Source organism: Lissotriton vulgaris, chromosome 4_1, assembly GCF_964263255.1.
Source record: "Lissotriton vulgaris chromosome 4_1, aLisVul1.2, whole genome shotgun sequence".
In the NCBI taxonomy this organism is placed as follows: domain Eukaryota; kingdom Metazoa; phylum Chordata; class Amphibia; order Caudata; family Salamandridae; genus Lissotriton; species Lissotriton vulgaris.
Window position 1 is genome coordinate 1,900,220,753 of NC_141691.1, and position 18,584 is coordinate 1,900,239,336.

Sequence of the window (18,584 nt, forward strand, 5' to 3'; positions counted from 1 at the left end):
CTGCTACCTAATGTGTTTATTGTTAAAATGTCCTTCATTGCAGGGCCTGTTTGTTAGCATTGTAGGAAAGAAGAGCAGCCTATTTTCCATACTTTACTGGTCTTATGAATTGCCATTTAGGGCTGACTCGCAGCAGAATGAGCTGTAAGTGCCTTTTATCACAAGGGGTATAAAGTCTGATTGATCCCTTTTGAATCTAACGGCTACCTTCAATATTTTATTGCAAACATATGCACATACAAATGAAAGTTCATTTGTTCTGTGCTCTTGGTCACAATGACAAAAAATCTCCTATTTCGCAGAAGACTGCTTTCTGTACTGCTGTCCCTTAGAAGTGCAATTTCCTGCAAAAGAAGTCTTTGAACAGCGTTGACAAATATTGTATTACTAACCATCTCTTTTTTAATTTGAATTTTATAGGAGTGTGTGGCTGCTGTGGTGCTTTGCGCCCTCGTTACAAACGTTTAGTGGACAACATCTACCCAGAAGATCCAAAAGTGAGTTCAAATGTCTTCCATTTAAATATTTATGTATCGTTTATGTGTTGATTTCACTGCTGCCTTCTAACAGCTGTCAATGTGCAGGCTGAAATGGAAATATAGAAATTTTGGTTGAAATGGAAATATAGAATTTAGGCACCTACTATACCATCGCACTTGTTTGCTACTGAGAAATGCCGGCCCTCTCCCATTAACACTATTTGACCTCTGCTGAGAAGTGCAGGTACCCCCCCCTTTCAAATTAAAGAAGTGCAGGTTGTCATTACGCGACAGTAGTGGCCCATTAAAGCACTGAACCTTCCTTAGCAATGTGAATCTCCAAAGGAGCACAGAACCAAGATCCTGTGCAAAGCCTTCACACTTTATCATTGGTGAGTGTTGAACTGTAGTCGGTGTCGTGTCACTGAGGAATTGGAACTGTTGCTGTAGTTTTAGAGTGGAATGGGAACCACCTTGACTTGATTTATAAGATTTGGGCCCAAGTTTTTCCAAAGCTGCACTCCCATATCATGATAATCCTACCACTACAGGCTTTTTGTGTGAATGTGGCATGTGAGCAGGTTTGCGTCCTTAAGGTTTTACCTAGATGTATAGTTAGCAAGTAATGTCTGAAAATATTTTGCCCATGACTGCCCGTAGTTTGTAGACCTTGCAGAGAAAGTTGAACTTTCATTTCTGTATCACCACAAGCCAGGACAAGTCTTTAAAAGTAATATCACCCAATTTCTATTTTAAGTCTTTTACGTAATACCTGGGTGTTTAGATTTGCAGTTGCTGCTGGGTCTTTTTGGGACAGTTATTAAAATCCCCATTTCGTAGATGATCAATTGAATACCGGTCAATTGAACAGCTTGTGCTAGAGCTCAACTAATACGGATCCTTCTCACCAGCAATTTTCTGTTTTAAATCACCAGTTTTGTAATAATCCATACTACATGCATTTAAAAAAAATAATAATAACCGCTTACGTTCAGATTGGGTTGCGTCCAAGTTCGTCAAGCAGAGTAAATGCAAGGTTATCATTAGTTCTGCTTTTTCTGGCATCAGTCAAACTGTAGTATTTGAAACTGTAGTATTTCAAATAAAGTTAAATATTTCTGTCATATCCTCCACTTCTTTACTCGCTGAACTCCATAACCAACGTATTTGTGCCCCCGCCCCTACCATATAGCTTTTTTCTTTGCTTTTTACAGGAATACGGCCTCAAAACAGAACTTGATTTCTTTTGCAAGAAGTATGTTAAGGTCTTGTAAATGTATGCATATTTGACTCCCGCAAGGTAAAAATATCCAGCGCTTACTCTCCATATTCTCTATCAGGTTGAGGTTTTTTTTTTCTCTTCATAGTGATGGTATTTTTTAGACCACACTTGCTTTCTTGGGGTAGGAAAATAGTATTAAAATATATTACAGATGGATATTTCCAACCACAGGTTCCTCACCTTTAGAATGTCCCTAGCGGTCTGACTTACTCCAGGAAATTCTTCAGCAGTGCTATAGTTCTCTGACTGCTGGCGCTATGTGGACCTGCTGTACTCCCTGGAAGAGATTAATTGAGCCACAAATTGGAACCGCATATAAGTGCCTCCACGGAGCATTGAAATCAGTATCTTAATCTTTATCCTTCTTCAGGTTTACATGGAGCACTTGAACAAATTGTAGGCGACAACGTGCCAAAACCCAACTTTGAACCTTAATATGTTGGTCAGGATCCACTTCACAGAACAAGGACATAGGGTGAGGATTCTGCAGTTAGATAGCGTATCCACTCGAAATAGTGTTAGCAAAAGATCATTCACTTGTTCTTCAGTTAGATACTTTAAACGGTAAATTCTTCACAATTAGAATAGGTACCAGAACAATATTTCCTGAAAAAGTGGAGGGTCACTGCCGCTACCCAATAATATTTGTCACCTTTTGGTCCCCTTATGGGTAGTTGTGGCGCACTTTTCCAAGCGGTGCGTAGCTCCGCGTCAGGACCATGCCTCATTATATTTAACACAGCCTCTCTTAGAGCGAAAGAATAACCTGCACACATCGCGGTGGTTTAAAGAAAATGTAATTGCAGTCCAAGCTCCGGTAGTCCTTTTTATTTAAAATTCAAGCTTCCTAATGCATTTCGGCCAACCTTTACTTATATATATATATATATATATATTACCTACTGGCGGTCGCCAGTAGGTAGTTATAGTTAGGATTTTTTTCAATGTTAAATCTCAAAATTCTATTTGGGATAACTTTGGCGCCGGTTGACGAATCTGCCTCAAACTTTCCTCAAAATGGCCTCGCGGCGTTCCGGTCCTTCCCTGAAAGTTTGGGGGGGATTCGTCAAGCGGGGGCAGAGATAAAAGGGGGGTCCCAAAACGCGTTTTCCCCATGTTAATTTCCATAGGGCGGTCGATTTCACTTTTAGCCCGAACGGCTGAATGGATTTCCACCAAACTTGGCAAAATTGTAGGGACTGGTAGCCCGATGTGCCTTTGCTATGTCTCAAGATATGTCCTCCAGTGGATTTTGAGTAATTAAGGTTCAAAAAAATATATATATCTATAGCCGCGCTCCGGTACGCGCACCGGTACGCGCACCGGGCGCTTACCGCGACTTGCGCGCAGAAAGCTGATTGGCTCTGGGGTGTCTGTAAACATTCTAAACAGTCCGGAGCGGCCGCCATCTTGTGTCTCAGTAGGATCGAGACACGAGAGGTGGCCAAAACAAAGAGGGAAATGACCATAAGGGGGCAGAGTAGACCCCCCTTGACCCCCTAGGTTTGATGTGGGGGCCATAAAAGGGCCCCGCGGAGCAAAAAAAAAATAAAAAAATGTTTTGATTTTCGCGGGGTGAGCGCCCGGTACGCGCACCGGTACGCGCACCGGTAAGCGTACCGGGGAGCGTACCATGGGGAAAAAGAATGAAAGTTTTAAAAGTAGCTGTTTAAAAAAAAATGTTTTGTTGTTTTTTTTATACATACACATACATATATATAAATGCATATGCATATATATATATGCATATATGTGTATATGTGTGCGTGTAGAGAGAGGTAGAGAGGTAGAGAGGTAGAGGTGTAGAGGTAGAGAGGTAGAGAGGTAGCGGTAGAGAGGTAGAGATTAGTAGAGAGAGAAGAAGAGAGAGGTAGAGAGGTAGAGAGTAGAGAGTGAGTAATAGAGAGTAGAGAGTGAGTAGTAGAGAGTAGTAGAGAGCAGTAGAGAGAGTAGCAGAGAGTGAGTAGTAGAGAGTAGTAGAGTGAATAGTAGAGTGAGTAGTAGAGAGTAGTAAAAGTAATTTACAATCGTTCGGAATATCGGTGTTTGGGCAGATATGATCCAGGGACCCCCAGTATGCAAGGGGAATTAGTCCCCCCTCTACAAACGCGCCAGTGGCCTGCATTGCAGAGAGGTGTAACAAGGGTGTGGCCTCATTACACTTCTCTGCAATGCAGCTCCCTCGCGCATACTGGAGGCTCCTGGTGGACCAGTTGACCCCAGGGACCCCCAGTATGCAAGGGGAATTAGTTCCCCCTCTGCAAATGCGGCAGTGGGCTGCGTTGCAGAGAGGTGTAACAAGGGGCATAGTCTCATTACACCTCTGCAATGCAGCCCCTGGTGGATACTGGAGGTTCCAGGTGGGCTAATTGGCCCCCAGGGGCCCCCAGTATGCAAGGGGAATTAGTTCCCCCTCTTCAAACATGCACAGGGGCTGCGTTGCAGAGAGGTGTAAAAAGGGTTGTGGCTTCATTACACCTCTCTTCAATGCAGTCCCCTGGCTCATACTGGAGATTCCTGGTGGGCTTTCAGGTCTTATATAGTTAGGAATTAGCATTTAAAAAACCTTTGAAATTCACTGAAAAAACCATAGGTTTCACACCAGTTATAGTTAGGAATTAGCATTTAAAAAACCTATTAAATTCACTGACAAAACCATAGATTTCACACCATTTATAGTTAGCTGGAAATTTTACTGACATAAAACCATTGAAATTCCCACGTTATAGTTAGTTGGACTCACTATAACTTGCGCGCCTGTAATGCACTGCTGATGACGTCACATATTACATCACTCATGACATGGTCAGTGACATCACTCATGACATCACTGTATATATACATACATACATACATACATACATACATACATACATACATACATACATACATACATACATACATACATATTCAACAAACACCAGGACGTTCTGGCTCACTTGTTTTGATCGCAGCCGCGATCTTTGTCAAACCGTTGTCCATTGCAGTCCGAATCAGACATTTATTTATACATGTTCGTGCCTCTTGTTTTTTTAAACATTTAAAGCGATAGTGCCATTCATAAAGTTAAAAGTGAAACATGCTTATGTTAACCGTACATATTCTTTCAGTCAAAGGCTAATACACAAAAAAAGAATAAATTGACAAGTGCCTACGCAGTAAATATCGGATAGCTCTAATATTGTTTATAGCGCGCTAATAAAAAATTCATATATTTATACACATATGAAAAAGCATTCATAGATTTAGTTCATAAATGGGTAAATATGCATTTTAAAACTATTGAAAATTCAAAAAATTAAACATAGAAATTTGAGGAATTGGAATTAGGGGCAAGTGCCTATTTCCCAACCTTATCTTATTTATTCCATTCCCAAACTACTCAATATCTTTATTTAGCAGCGTCAACAATGTTATTAAAAAATGTGCAAAATGGCATCAACAGTACTGATAGAAAGCTTGCAAATTTGTAGTGTTCAACTAGACATCCTTATTACTAAAGTTCATGTGCAGAAACTAATACAAAAAAAGCCCGTATTTTAAAATCTTGCATATAAAAATCATCGGATGGATCTAGAAGGAGATATGCAGATTATACACAGATGGAGTCTTGCATCTTATTCAAACACATTGTTTTTATAGTTATCATAAAGTAGAATGTAAGAATTATTTTATAGATGCATATGCTTATCTTCCTCAGTGTTGAGACAATTCGGAATCCTTGAATTGAACCTTATTATGTATCTGGATTCAAGCTGCCTCAGATATCTTTCTCTATTGCCACCTCGGCCTCACTGGCACCTGATCCAGTACAAAATATTCTAAATCTTTGAGGTTACTATTGTGGGTCAATTCGAAATGTCTCGCCACTGGATATGTCTGATTCTTATTTTTGATGGCTCTGATATGTTTCAAAATACGCGGATGTGCACATAGTATGGTGGTACCAATATAAAGCTTTGACAGCAGCACCTCAACACATATACTGAGTATTCGCTTCTACATATGAGTGTCTTTGTGATCTTACATTTCTTGTCCCTAAAATGTAAAGTAAAGGGACCTCTGCGGTATATGTATGTATATGTGTATCTATGTCTATGTATGTATATGTGTGTATGTATATCTATATATATATATATATATATATATATATATCTATCTCTCTCTCTCTCTCTCTCTCTCTCTCTATATATATATATATATATATATATATATATATATATATATATATATTTTATGTGTATATGTATTTTGTATATGCATCCATCCTAGTAGAGGTCATTACTAGGTAGTTACAGTTAAGTCTGCTTTTCCATCGTTGCAGCGTTTTTTGGGTTGCTTATAACTTTGTCCCAGTTTGATGAATCTTCACAAAACTTTTTTAAAACAGTTCATCCACCTCTGCTCCTTTCTGCCAAGTTTAGGGGTGATCCGTCAAGTGGGGTCTGAGAAAAAAGGGGGGTCCCAAAGGGTAAAATCCAGTTACATTATCCATAGACTTATTCAAGAGAGGTTGTAGCAAAAACTGCTTTACGGCATTACACCATATCGGAAGGGAAGCTAAATCTGGATTCGCAGATTGCGCTTTTTGTGATTTGGTGTAGATCCATTCAGTAGTTTTTGAGATTTTTGCCGTTGGGCTCATGACAGTCTCCTGGTGTCCAGTGAGAGCGCAAAATCAAAAATGAAGCATTATGATTGGTCGAGAGGACCATTTTTCCTGTTTACCTTTACAATCTCATGGGAGCGAGACGCTCCCACGAGCGTTCTGATTGGCTGACTGTTGGAATGTTAGAAATTAAATGGCCGTCTGTACAGTTTACTGTGACACATGGTGACCTCATCCCCCCCACCAGCAGTGCGCCATGAGGCACGTTTGCAGGGTGGTGTAAAAAGGGGCGTGGCCTTCGACCACCTTTCAGAAATCCCAGTGTGTGGAACTTACTGGAGGTACCTGGTGGGCTAGTTGGCTCCTAAGGACCCTCCGCAGCAATGGGGACTTTATCTCCTAAGCAAAAGCGCACCAGGTGCTGCGTTTGCAGAGTAGTGGAGAAAATGGGCAGCACCTCTGGCAAGTTGCTGGTTCATGTATTTTTTTTTATTTTATTCAGGAGAGGGGGCTGTGTGGCCCCCCTTCCCTTGCTGCTTTTTGCCCCGGGGACCCCATCCCCCATGGCCTTCCCATTGTTTTTATTTTTATTTAATTAAAAAGGGGGGGCGAAAGTTTCCTTCAGAGATGCCCAAGGGTGGGAATTTAATGGTCATGGGGGAACAAGGAGTTTCAGCTTTAACTCCAAAACAAAGAGGTGTGCATTTGCTTGCATTGGTGTTAATGTATTCGTTAGTTTTTACAAAACGTTTTCTGGTAGGCTTCAAAAGGTTGGTTATAAAGCTACCTCCTTGGGTTATAATTTGCTTGTGGTTTTAGCTTTGTTTGACAAATATGCACACAATGTAGCAGACACCTAGCATGTATAACTTAAACAATTTATGTTCATGCAAAAGAGTCAAAGGGGGCTCCAGTTAAATGAAGAGCTTAATAGGGAACAGGGCTGAAGTGTTTGTGGCAAACATTGAGCTTTTTTTTTTAGGTATTTGTAAGTTGAGTTTCTTCTAAATCTGTCAACGGGGGTGGGCAAAGTCAAATCAGTTGAATATTTACTTATCTTGCTGATAACTAACAGTTTGACAAATCTTCTCAATTTGTTCCAGTCAAATTCCATTGATACCTGCGTTTTAGCTTGTCAGTTTTTGCATAAATCGGTGGGGTCAAAAATGTGTATTTTTAGTATTAACTTGCATCGGAAACTTTGCTCTTCACTACAGCAAACACTGCTAAACAGATTTTCACCGAACGTGGCATGAAACAAGCACTTTACTCACCTGACTGCCTTGGTTTTTCTTTACCGTGAGTCAATTCAATAGATTTTGAAATACTTGCATTGCATTTATGTCCCTGGTTTATTTTGTAGAGGTAGTTAATCATAGGAATTACACCAAACTTGGCATGAAACTAGAACTCTACTCGGAGGTGGGGTTGAGCCTTTGTTTGGATTGATGTAAATCCGCTCAGTTCGAGAGAAATTGGTGTGACAAAAAGTGTTAGGTTTCTAAGGGTTACATTGTAGCAATATCTTGTCTGTTAATTTGCAGATCTTCCTTGAATCCATTAGAAGAAAAAAAAATATCAATTCTATTGTACAAGGCAGATGTTTATCCCGTCGCACATTATGAATATGCGAATTCCAGAGCTATATCTGCAAATCTGTGTACTGTGATTTGCTGGCTTTTACAGAAAAAAAATATTTTGTGGCTACCATTGCCCTACTCTGTGGACTGAGCACCACATCAGGATAGAAAAACAGTGTAGAAGGGGACGCTGCTGAGCATACTCCTATCCCCATATCCATGTGCAAGAGCCTCTAAGGGACATCCATAGCTAAATCTTTAAAAGTATATTTTTAATAAAGTGGTGTTTTTCACGCTATTTGTGTAGCTATTCGTGGATCTTGACGCTCCTTGGTTCCTGTGGATTCTCTTGTGGAGGGGATGGGTATCTGGATCTGTGAATTTGGCTCAGTGTCAGCTGCACATAGGAAGCAACCATTGCCAGCAGGGGTTGGCTATGCTTGGGATTGACCATAGGTCCTAGTCTTTAGCCAGTCAACCTGTTTTGCGTATGGCAACCTCTGTTGTGCGCAAGGATGGTTTGTGAGCAGGGGCGGAGCATGAGCGAGTCTTGTCCACATACAGGTGTTGGATAAAGTGTCTGGCCAACGATTCCACAATCCATAAATCATACAGCAGACATGCACACCATAGCTTGCACACTAAATGCAATGCTTATAAGAATGCCTGAAAGTAAATTAAATTGACTAAGTAACACTTAGACAACAAAGAAATCATACTGTATCCATAGTCATCTCATTGACAATGTTAATGGTTACATGATATGGCATGTCAATTGTGAGAATGTTAATGCCATTTCTGAGGTCATGAGCAAAGCATTTTGGTTGGGAGTTATCGTTTGCATGGCTGCTTTTTTTTGTTTTAAAAATAAATATATCAATTTATTTTATATACATATTCTGCAGATACCTCATCCCATGGATAGGTTTCCCGAACCAGTCTCCATCAGGAAATGTTTCCCCCAGCAATAGCTCTCTAGCATTGCTAGGCAGCACCAAGTGGCTAAACCTGTGACAACTCTCCTAGATCTAACAACAACTAACTATATTAGGTGCCAGAAGGCATGCTGGCATCAATTCCAATTTTCTAGGACTAATCCATACGGGTCCAGAGATCTTCTCAATGTCTTACCTATGGAATTCCTTAGCTTCCCTACAGCAACTAGATCAAACCTCTCCCTCTAAGATTTCAGGAATAGAGGACCTCACACACAAAGGGTTTTTGCATTTGCAAACCCTCTGATGTTGTAAATCCCACTTTTGTGTTTTTGGCAGTACTGACTCCAATGCCTCCTTGCCATTCCAGGCTTGGACCTCTCTACCATTGTTGGCAAACCCTAGGTTCAAAATCTCTCCAGGGCCCAGATATTTGTCCGGATGTAGCAATTGTCTTTGTATGACTCTGATGCCTTTGTCTTGTCCGATGAAGCTCATGGTCACTCAGAAAATCGTGAATTGAAGGCTGATATTGTCCTTTCCTCCTCCAACACTAATGCTGAATTACATCTAGTCTTGAAAAATGCAAGTAGTTTGGATTCTGTTCCAGGAGGTCTTTTCCTTTATCCCTCGGGTCCTCCTTTAGAGGACCCCTATAAGTCTCTTTGTACACTACGGTGGAACAAAAGACAGTAGAAGAATTCTTAAAGTGTGTGAGAAAGTGCCATCTTTCTTGCACTGGTAAGCCCCCACTTTTTTCTTAACTGCTGATGTACTTTGACTGAGTGTGCTCTGGATTCCTGCCAACCAGGTACCCAGGAAACTGTGTTGAAACTAAAACCCAATTGGCATCTCTGGCCACCTATCAGCCCCTAGTAAATGGTACCTAGGGTACAGGGTATGGTGACCAGAGAAGACCCCTGAGGACTGCAGCACGTATTGTGCCAACCTCTGGGGCCCTGTACCCTGACACCCATACACTACCTTTGCAGGCTGAGTGTCTAAGTACAAAACTAAACAAAGAGTCGACATGGCACACATCCCTGTGTGCCATGCCCACAGAACCCACTGCCTTGGCATACTTCAGTCACCCCTCTAGCTGGGTGCCCTATGCTAGAGGTGTGGGCACAGGTGCATGAGCCCTGTGCCCCTACAGTAACCAGAGCCATTCCTGGGCACTGTAAGTACAGTGATGCCATTAAGAGTATATGGTGCTCGGAGGTTGTCATTATGAACTCCACAGCACCATAATGGCTACACTGAAGACTGACAAGTTTGGTACCAAACTTCTCAGCACATTAAACCTGCACTGATGCCAGTGTGGGATTTAATGTAAAATGCACCAGAAGGCATCTTAGAGATGCCCCCTGAAAACCTAACCTACAATACACATCTGGGCTGAGTGGCTGCAGAGGCTGCCACCCAGCAGACATGTTGCTGGACCCCTGGGTGAAGAGCCCCCCGCTCTCCTGGGCCTGCAACAATGCACATACTGGGCGAGGTGCTAGGTCTCCTCCCCCAGGATGAGCAGGGGGAAGCTTCAAAGGCATGCCACCTCTGTGACCTTCTTCAGACCATTTGCTCTACCCAGCAACTGCTCCCCCCCCCCCCAGTTCTGACCCCCGCTGTGGCGGGAAGACTGGCGGGAAAAACTATATTAGGAAGGGGGTGTGCCAGCCTGTGCCAACCCCACCCCTCAGGTGGGGGAGACGAGGTGAAGCACAACCCCGGGCTCCGGCCATCTTGAAGATGGGGAGCCCTGCCCAAACACAGTTAGGCTCCTTCCCCCCCTCCCACAGGAGAGGAGCAGGCTAGGGGGTGTACCCACCCCAGGACAGGGACCTATTGGTCCCTGCCCTAGCCCTACCTGTAACGCCCCTAAATTCATTATTTAGGGGCTCCCTGAACCTTCCTTCCTCAGATCCTTAAAAGAAAAGAAGAAAGAAGACTAAGAGGAAGAGGACCCGCCGTGCAGCTGCTAACAGGACGACAACAACTGACTTGGCCCCAGCCCTACCGGCCTGTCGATCCTGGAACCTACTCCTGCCTAAATCCTGGTGACTCCTGTGGACAGCAACCTTGGGACACCCAGAGGACCTGCCGGCCTTGACCCTCTTAAAGCCTGGGACTCCCATCAGCAGAGGCTCTGCTGCAACAACCCCCCCCCCTGTGCCAGCCAGGAAGCTCCGGACCAGCCCACTCTGCACCCGCCGAGCCCGGCCCGTGCCCGAGTGATCCAAGACCACGAGGATGTCCCCCCGGTGACTTGGACCCGAAGTCCAGTGCCCAAAGACTCTCTTCGACAAACCAGACAACGCCTGTAGCCTCAGAACCATGGCCCTCCCAACCGCGACCAGCTGAGGGTAAGCTTTTCCGACACCCAAAGACACCCCGGCGCCCTATAGCCCTCTGTGCCTCCCTTTGGGGTAACTACCTGTGCTCCAAGACCCCAACTTACCTCTCGACGTGCTGGTCGCCCCTGGAGAGTCTCCGCCCCGAGCCTGCAGCCTTTGTTCCCTTTTTACCTTTTCCATTGGATAACATTGAGCGCCCGACGGCTCAAAAGCACCCTGCACCCAACCGCCCGAGTACCGCTGGCTGTGCCACCTTTGTCCTATCCTGCTTCCCTTTTTGTCCTAAGCAAGTTACCAGGAGCCCAGCTCCCACAGCCGCGTGGCCTGCTAGCCAGCAGCCGCCAACCGGAGGCCCCCAGTCCCCCATTGGATAACATTGGGCCTAACTACCTCTGCACCCGGCCACCCCTGCGCCGCTGAGGGTGAACCAACTGTACTTACCTGACACTGGGGGAACCCTGAGTCTATGCCCAGAACCACAACTTCACCAGTTGAGTACTCGCCAGGAAACCGGTAACTCACTTACCTGCCATTGAATAACATTGACTGGTTTGACTTGAAAAATCTTCTAAGTATCCACTTTTGAAAACGTACAATATTCATATAAAATAATCCGAATTCCGAAATACTCACCTGTGATCAGGAGAGGAGCCAGTACTGTACCCTGTAGCCCAGTACTGAACCGCAAAAGTAATCTTTAGCTGGTTTACTAGTAACTTGTATTTTCTCCATAGGAATCCAGTGTTTGCTTTTCTATGAAATTTCTTTTAAGTGTCTACTTTTGAAAACTAGAAATATTCTTTAAAAATCATACGAAATACTGAAACGTAATTACTTACCTGTTTTAAGTTGAGACCCTAGTGCTGGCCCCAGGAGCCCAGTACTGGATTACAAAAGTAACGAGATCGTACTTTACCTGCAACCTGAATTTTCTCTCATTGGATACAATTGCCAGATTTCTGTTGAAAAGTTTCTAAGTGTGAACTTTTAAAATAGCTTTTTATTCCTGAAAAATCACTACGATACCTAAAACGTTTTTGCTAAACTGTTTTCAGTTTAGACCCCAGGACTGAACCTAGGAGCCATTCCTGGAATTACCAAAGTAATCTACCAAGTAATCAACTGTGTTTATATAAGGAAATCCATTGAGCTCAATGCTAAATTGTGTGTAGAATTGTGTTGCCTACTGCAACCCCTGTACCTATTGTATTTACAAAGTTTATTGCCTTTCTGCAAAGAACTCATCTGAGACCTCTCATATTGAGAACAGTATATTTTGATACCTGTTGGTTCTAGAAATAAAACAACTATATCTTTTGATATAAAAACAATTGGCCTGGAGTTCAGTCTTTGAGTGTGTGAAACCTTTTGCTGACTGAGTATATACAACAAATGCTTTACACTGTCCTCTGGTACTGCCTTACTGCTCGACCAAGCTACCACTTTAGAGAGTAAGGTCACACCTGGTTTTAACCTCTGTAATACCTCTGGGTTTTGTGGACTCTATACACACTGTACCTTATTCTGGTTTAGTATATATAGAGCCACTTTCTCACAACGTGTTCTCTACAAAGACCACCTCTAATATTTTAATGGAGACCTTGGAGCCCTTCCGATTAGTTTTGGAGCCTTTACTTCCTTTTAACTAGCTACGGTTCAAGGCAGTTCTGGCTGCTTTGGGGAGGGGGGAACCTTCCAGGCCCCTTGAGGCGGGGAGGACCTTCAGGCGCAGCAGTCACAGGCAGATGGCTAGATCTTGTCATCACACCCTTCTAGTGGTCAAAACCTCTTCTGCAAAATGGAACACACATGCCTTTCTAGTAGCCCACCGAGACAGAGCCTTCAATATTGAACTCTGTTGAAGCCTTGACCGCTACATGACAAATGCCACATGCCTTCTAGACATCTGTGTACATGCCGTGTGGGATCTGTCTTAATCCAAACTGGGGTGGCTAGGTTTGCAAAATAACAGAGGGCTGGCACTTCTAAAAAGGACGGACGATCACCATCCGGTAATTTGGTAACTGCTTGGCCGAATACATTAGGGCGTGACTATACCTCTCCAACAAGCACATGGCATTGGTCGACTTCAACGACATACTGGAGAAAGAGAAAACCTTGGCAGTCTGCTCCAATTTTTTAGAGTCTTTTTTTCTGCAGAAGCCTGAGGAAAGAACCACTTGACTGCTTATAACAGGAAGCCTGCACTACTAAACTTTCTGGTGAAGGATGAGCTGAAAGAAAAGCATGATCACCAAGAGCAGGCTGTACCTCCTTGCGACCGACCTCGAAAAAGCAGGAGCAGAAAGGGGCTACCGCCACACCTCAAGAATTGGGTCAGTCAAAGACTCATTAAAAGGCAAAAGAGGCTCAATCATAGAAGATGGGGAATGTAAAACTTCTGTAAGAATATTAGGCCTAAACTCGGCTATGGGCAATTGAAGGTCTAAAAATTCAGCAGCCTTCCTGATCACAGCATGATAAGGTACCACATCATGAGAAGGAAAGGCCTTTTCGTGATGAAAGCTCGCACTCCGAAGAAGTGTCTAGACCACTCGCCTCCTGAAGGCCCTCAAACTCATCAACAGTCATCAATTCCTCCAGCTGAAATTCTTCCTCTTCCAAAAGCCTTTGGGCCTCTCTTCTTGACCACAACTTTGGCATCGGCAGTGCCAAACGCGGCTCCGGAGACACCGTCACGAGCGTCGATGGAAGAGCCTCCGATGAAGGCATTGGCGCTGAACGAAGCTGAGAGGAAGACTGTCCACCAGATGGCGCCGGAGGCTAAGGAGAAAACGGCGTCGAGAACCTCTGAGCCGGAAAATGCCAAGACGGCGCAGTTTGCATAAAGGGCACGAAGGGTGCCTTGGCATATTGCTGTGGAACACCCAAGTTGAAAGCAAGCGGACCAATGGGGCCCGACTGCACACCAGTAGGGTAAGCTGCTCTGGCAAACATGCCGTACATTGCATTAAGAAAATGTGAAAAATCCGACCCAGGTCCAGGAAAGGGTGGATAAGGAGCAGAGTCTGTATCCACTCAAGGCTGAGTTGTATTGGTGCCGTCGGACCCAGAACAGGTGAGGTCGCAGGCACAGGAGAAGACAACCTAGGCTCCTGTGAACCTCTCTGCGCTAGAGTCAACCTTTGCGCCGGAGAAGCCCTCGGCGTTGGTGACTGCGCTGCTGACTGAGCCAGTCGCTTGAGGAGAAGGAGAAGGCAACGGTGAGATGAAGTCTTTAGAAGGACGTTGCAAATCCGGAGACGGCGACCTCGAAGCTCTATCTTTTGATGAACGACATTGGGAACCGTGCCTTCTCTTCTTATATTTCCTCGACTTCAAAGAATGCAAGGTCGATGACTGCGATTTTGACTTCGACCCCTCTTCTAATTTCTTGCCCTTGCCATAAAAAGCTTAGCCTCACGCTCCTTCGGATTCATCTTCCGACAACTGGAGCTGTTTCTGACTTTGTGGTCTGAAGAAAGACACCACAAACAGTCTTCATGGGGGTCAGTAATAGACATAAGACCCCCACACTCTCTGCAGGGCTTGAAACCCGACTTCTTCAATATCGCCATAGTACGGCTACTCTAAGGGAAACAGCGGATAACAAAGTAACTGTCAAGAAAATGGAGAATCACAGAAACCTGTTGCACGTCAATGTTTCAGAAAAAAGGGAACTGACGTCAGCACGCTGACTAGGTCTAATTGTGGCTCCGATGATGTCATACTGAATCGCAAGCGGAGCTGTGTCATTGTGACGTCCTCGTTGACATGGGAGAGCTAGAAAAATGTTCCTGTGGAATGCTGACGCAGGGGTAATTCAAAAGGTGAGGAATCGACAGGCAGATGTATCCATGTATCCAGAAACTGAAATTATCATGCAAATCAAATGTCTATTATTATGTGAGCCACTCAAAACTACAACTGCAGCAGTTTGTTTAAGCTATATACTCTAATGACACCTTAAAAACCACTATATCATCACCGGTAACATTGCAGATTACTTAACCAATAATGTTATGGATGATGTGACTAAAGCTGTAAACATGCCCACTGAGCCTTGTAGGTAGGAATACTGGGCACAGAGAATGGAAAAAAACAATCACAAACGGTGTCTGGAGGAAGGAGGCCACATCCTTTTTACAGTTGCGGCTAGGCACCACTAGAGGCATAGCATAGTGGCCCCTAGGGACAACAAGATTAGATGATGAGCGATGTTCAAAGGAAACCTCCAGTTTACAGAAAATGCCATGCTCTGGAAGAGGTGTGAATGTAGGCGGACTTGACCTTCAACCCCCACATCCTACACCCAGTAGGATGTGGGGGTTGAAGGTCAAGTCGTGCATCTAAAGCAAGGCAATGTTGCTAGGTAGACACAGCCTATAAGGGATGGCCAAAGGTTCTGCTAGCAGGCTCTTTGGTGCGCAGCATTTCAGAAGTATACACGCAGCTTTTGAAGTCCACAAGCTATCGCTAAAGGTCATTACTCACTATGTTGGTAGAGGGACTGGGTACAAGGCAAGGCAAAAGAGACCCTTCTGCACACTAAGTCTAGTGCAGTAATTGGAAACGTCATAGAAGAAGGAAATGACTGCAGTTTTCCTCCTTACAGACACTAGATCTACAGCCTTGTATCTAAATGTATCCACTGACTATCTGTATGCAATTAGTAGTACCAATGCTTCAAAACACAATATTTTATTAGCGTATGCACTGCTAGTGAGTGTAATCAAGGCTGTTTTTCTACTATATACATATTAAAGTATTGATTTCAATGATGATGTAAACCATAAGGTCATCTGTGATGCAACGGTTGCAATATGTGTCCTCAACTGTGATATCATATGTGAGGTCATGAGCAGTGAAGTCGGGAAGGCATGGCTGCATAGCTAAAAAAAGAAATGTCAACGGATTTAGGTTTTTGATTGTCTCTTTAACCAAATGTTTTATTTGAGGGCATCTTTGTTTTTGTCACCCAAATGTCAACCACCCAAAATTGAATCAATAGTTCTCACTAAGTCTTCTACAGATTTGTTGACACTAAGCATGTGCATCTCGGTTAATGGGAGAATAGGTTCTATGAGGTGACTTTAGAGTGGCAGTCCCCATTTCAAGTCCCATAAGAATTTTTGTTTGCCACTATAACTGTTGAACAGAATTACACTAAAATAAGCAAGGAGATAACACCTTTTACACCAGGTTGTTTGACGGACTGCACCTCCGTGGTGAAGTCAGTCTAGAAGGAGAGTGTTTTGCCTTGGTAGCGCACCTCACCACACTACCTGGCTTTACGAAGGATCTTGTTCCGATCTCGTAAATTCAGAATCCAGGCAATTATGGGCCGGGCCGGGGCCCCCGGAGGCAGCCATGGTCCAAGCGTGCAGTGCGCTCTCTCCAGTATGAACACCGCCAAAGAGCTCACGTAGCAGTTCCTCCAAAAAGTATTCCATCTTGGCAATGCTCGTGGACTCCGGGATTCCTGTTATTTGGAGGTTGTTTCTTCTAGAGCTGTATTCTAGGTCTTCATTCTTTGCTTTTATAAGTGCCAGTACTTTATCCATCTCCAGGAGTTTTTGTTGTTGTCGCCTGTTCTGAGATCCTCAAGATCTGATATTCGAGTCACCGTATGTTCTAGGCGGTCGTCGTGTGCGTCAACCCTGCTTTTGACTTGATCTAGACGGGCTGTAAGAAGATCTAGTTTAGAATAGGTTGTTTTCAAGCTGGACTTTACATCCATTAACAAGGAGCGGATATCTTCTTGTTGCACTGTGGCTGCATCTGCAGTGGCAATTCGTCTGAGGACTGGGAAGGATCACCCTGCCTAGTTTGGCGGCGCTCCTCAAACGTGAGTTTAGTTTGTTTGGTGTTGAGTTTGGCCATTGTCCTGTGCTTCAAGTACTGTACCTACGTGGACCCTGTCCCCACGTGTATACAAATGCTGTTGAAAGAAAGGCATGCGATGGGTACAGTTTCTGTATCATGCTCCTGTCACAGATCTATGGCATGGCGTCTATGGTGTGCAATTGCCTTGCATGGAGCTTCAGTGCGCAGATGCCCTCTGCAGCGCCGGTCTCAACAGCTGGCCTGCATAGCCCACCTCCAGGCAATGGAGCAGTTGCAAGTCCCTCAGCCAAAGCAGGCAGTGGCCCTGTAGTGCCAGCACCCAGCGACCCAAGACAGCATGGTAAAAAAAAGTCACCCGGCCCCAGGGCAATCTCCCATTGCATGTGCACTGTGCCGCACAGGATGCCGGTATTGGTGGCAATGTCTACCCCAGAGGAAGCGGGTGTGGAGCTTAAGGGCTGTGCACTACCTCACGAAGCAGCCTGCCCGTGCCAGTTGATCCGACCAGGCCTTCAGCCCACAGGGTTCGCAGTACGCAGGGGCACAGCAAGCCACACTTAGTTTGTAGCAGGGAAAGGGCAGGCACACGTCTTCTCGCCTCAGGCCACAATTGCAGTTCAAAGCTGGCGCGTCTCCCGCCCGTTGGCAGGCCCGGGGCCGCCGTCCACACAATCCGTCAGACATCTTCTCAGCAGGCGAGATGGCCAGCACAATGCCCAGAACCGCAGGTATTCACACTCACTGGGCCCTCCGCCGCCCAGCCAGCCTCGGTCTCAGGTCGCCTGCCCGGAGCAGTCCGATTGAGCCTCTAGTCTCAGCTGCTTCAGTTTGTAGGCACCAGGTAAATCTGGACCCGCCCATACCTCAGCGGCCTTACAGGCGTCCCGAGGTCAGGGCCGCCAGATCAATGCACAGACCTCTCCAGGACCAACGTCCTGCTGCGTCTGTCTCGTGCTCGTGCAGGCCACAGCTGCAAATGTCTCTCTTGGACTGCCTCATGGTTCACTCACGGCAGGCTGATCCGGCCCTCGCTCTCACCACTGCCACTGAATGTGTCTCTTGGCCATGCAGGCCACAACCGCAGACGTCCCACACGGGGAAGCCTCAGAGGCCACTCTTGGCAGGCCAGCCCGGCCCTCGTTGGAACTGCCTTAGTAGTTGCGTCTTGTGGCGCCGCAGACCGCAGCTGCGGATGTCTCTTCCGGTAGCCTCACAGGATCTTCGCGGCAGTCTGGTCCAGCCCTCGGTTCCTCACTGGTTTTGTCTTGAGGCCGCAGCCACGGATGTCTATCCTAGCAGCCTCGCGGGTCCCTCACTGTAGACCTATCCGGCCATTTATCACTGCCAGGATAGTTTCAGATGCTTTGGCACAACCAGACAGCGCAGTCTGCCTCAGGGCTGCTGTGCAGTAACTTGCTAGGCGCAGAGGCCACCTTAGCGTGCAGATGTTATAGGATATTGTCGCCCGGCCAGCGGAGCCCACTCAAGGTGCGGCCAT

General features: G+C 45.1%; 1 protein-coding gene across 5 annotated transcripts in view; it reads left to right on the forward strand.

Moving 5' to 3' along the window:
* The window catches only part of EFR3A (EFR3 homolog A), a 1,108,455-nt gene that overhangs the window by 321,657 nt on the left and 768,214 nt on the right, over positions 1-18,584 (forward strand). For all 5 annotated transcript variants that reach the window (XM_086966224.1, XM_086966228.1, XM_086966225.1 and 2 more), the window contains one exon: positions 421-497. In XM_086966224.1, coding sequence (XP_086822350.1) covers positions 421-497 — 77 coding nt within the window. The remainder of the gene's footprint in view (positions 1-420; positions 498-18,584) is intronic.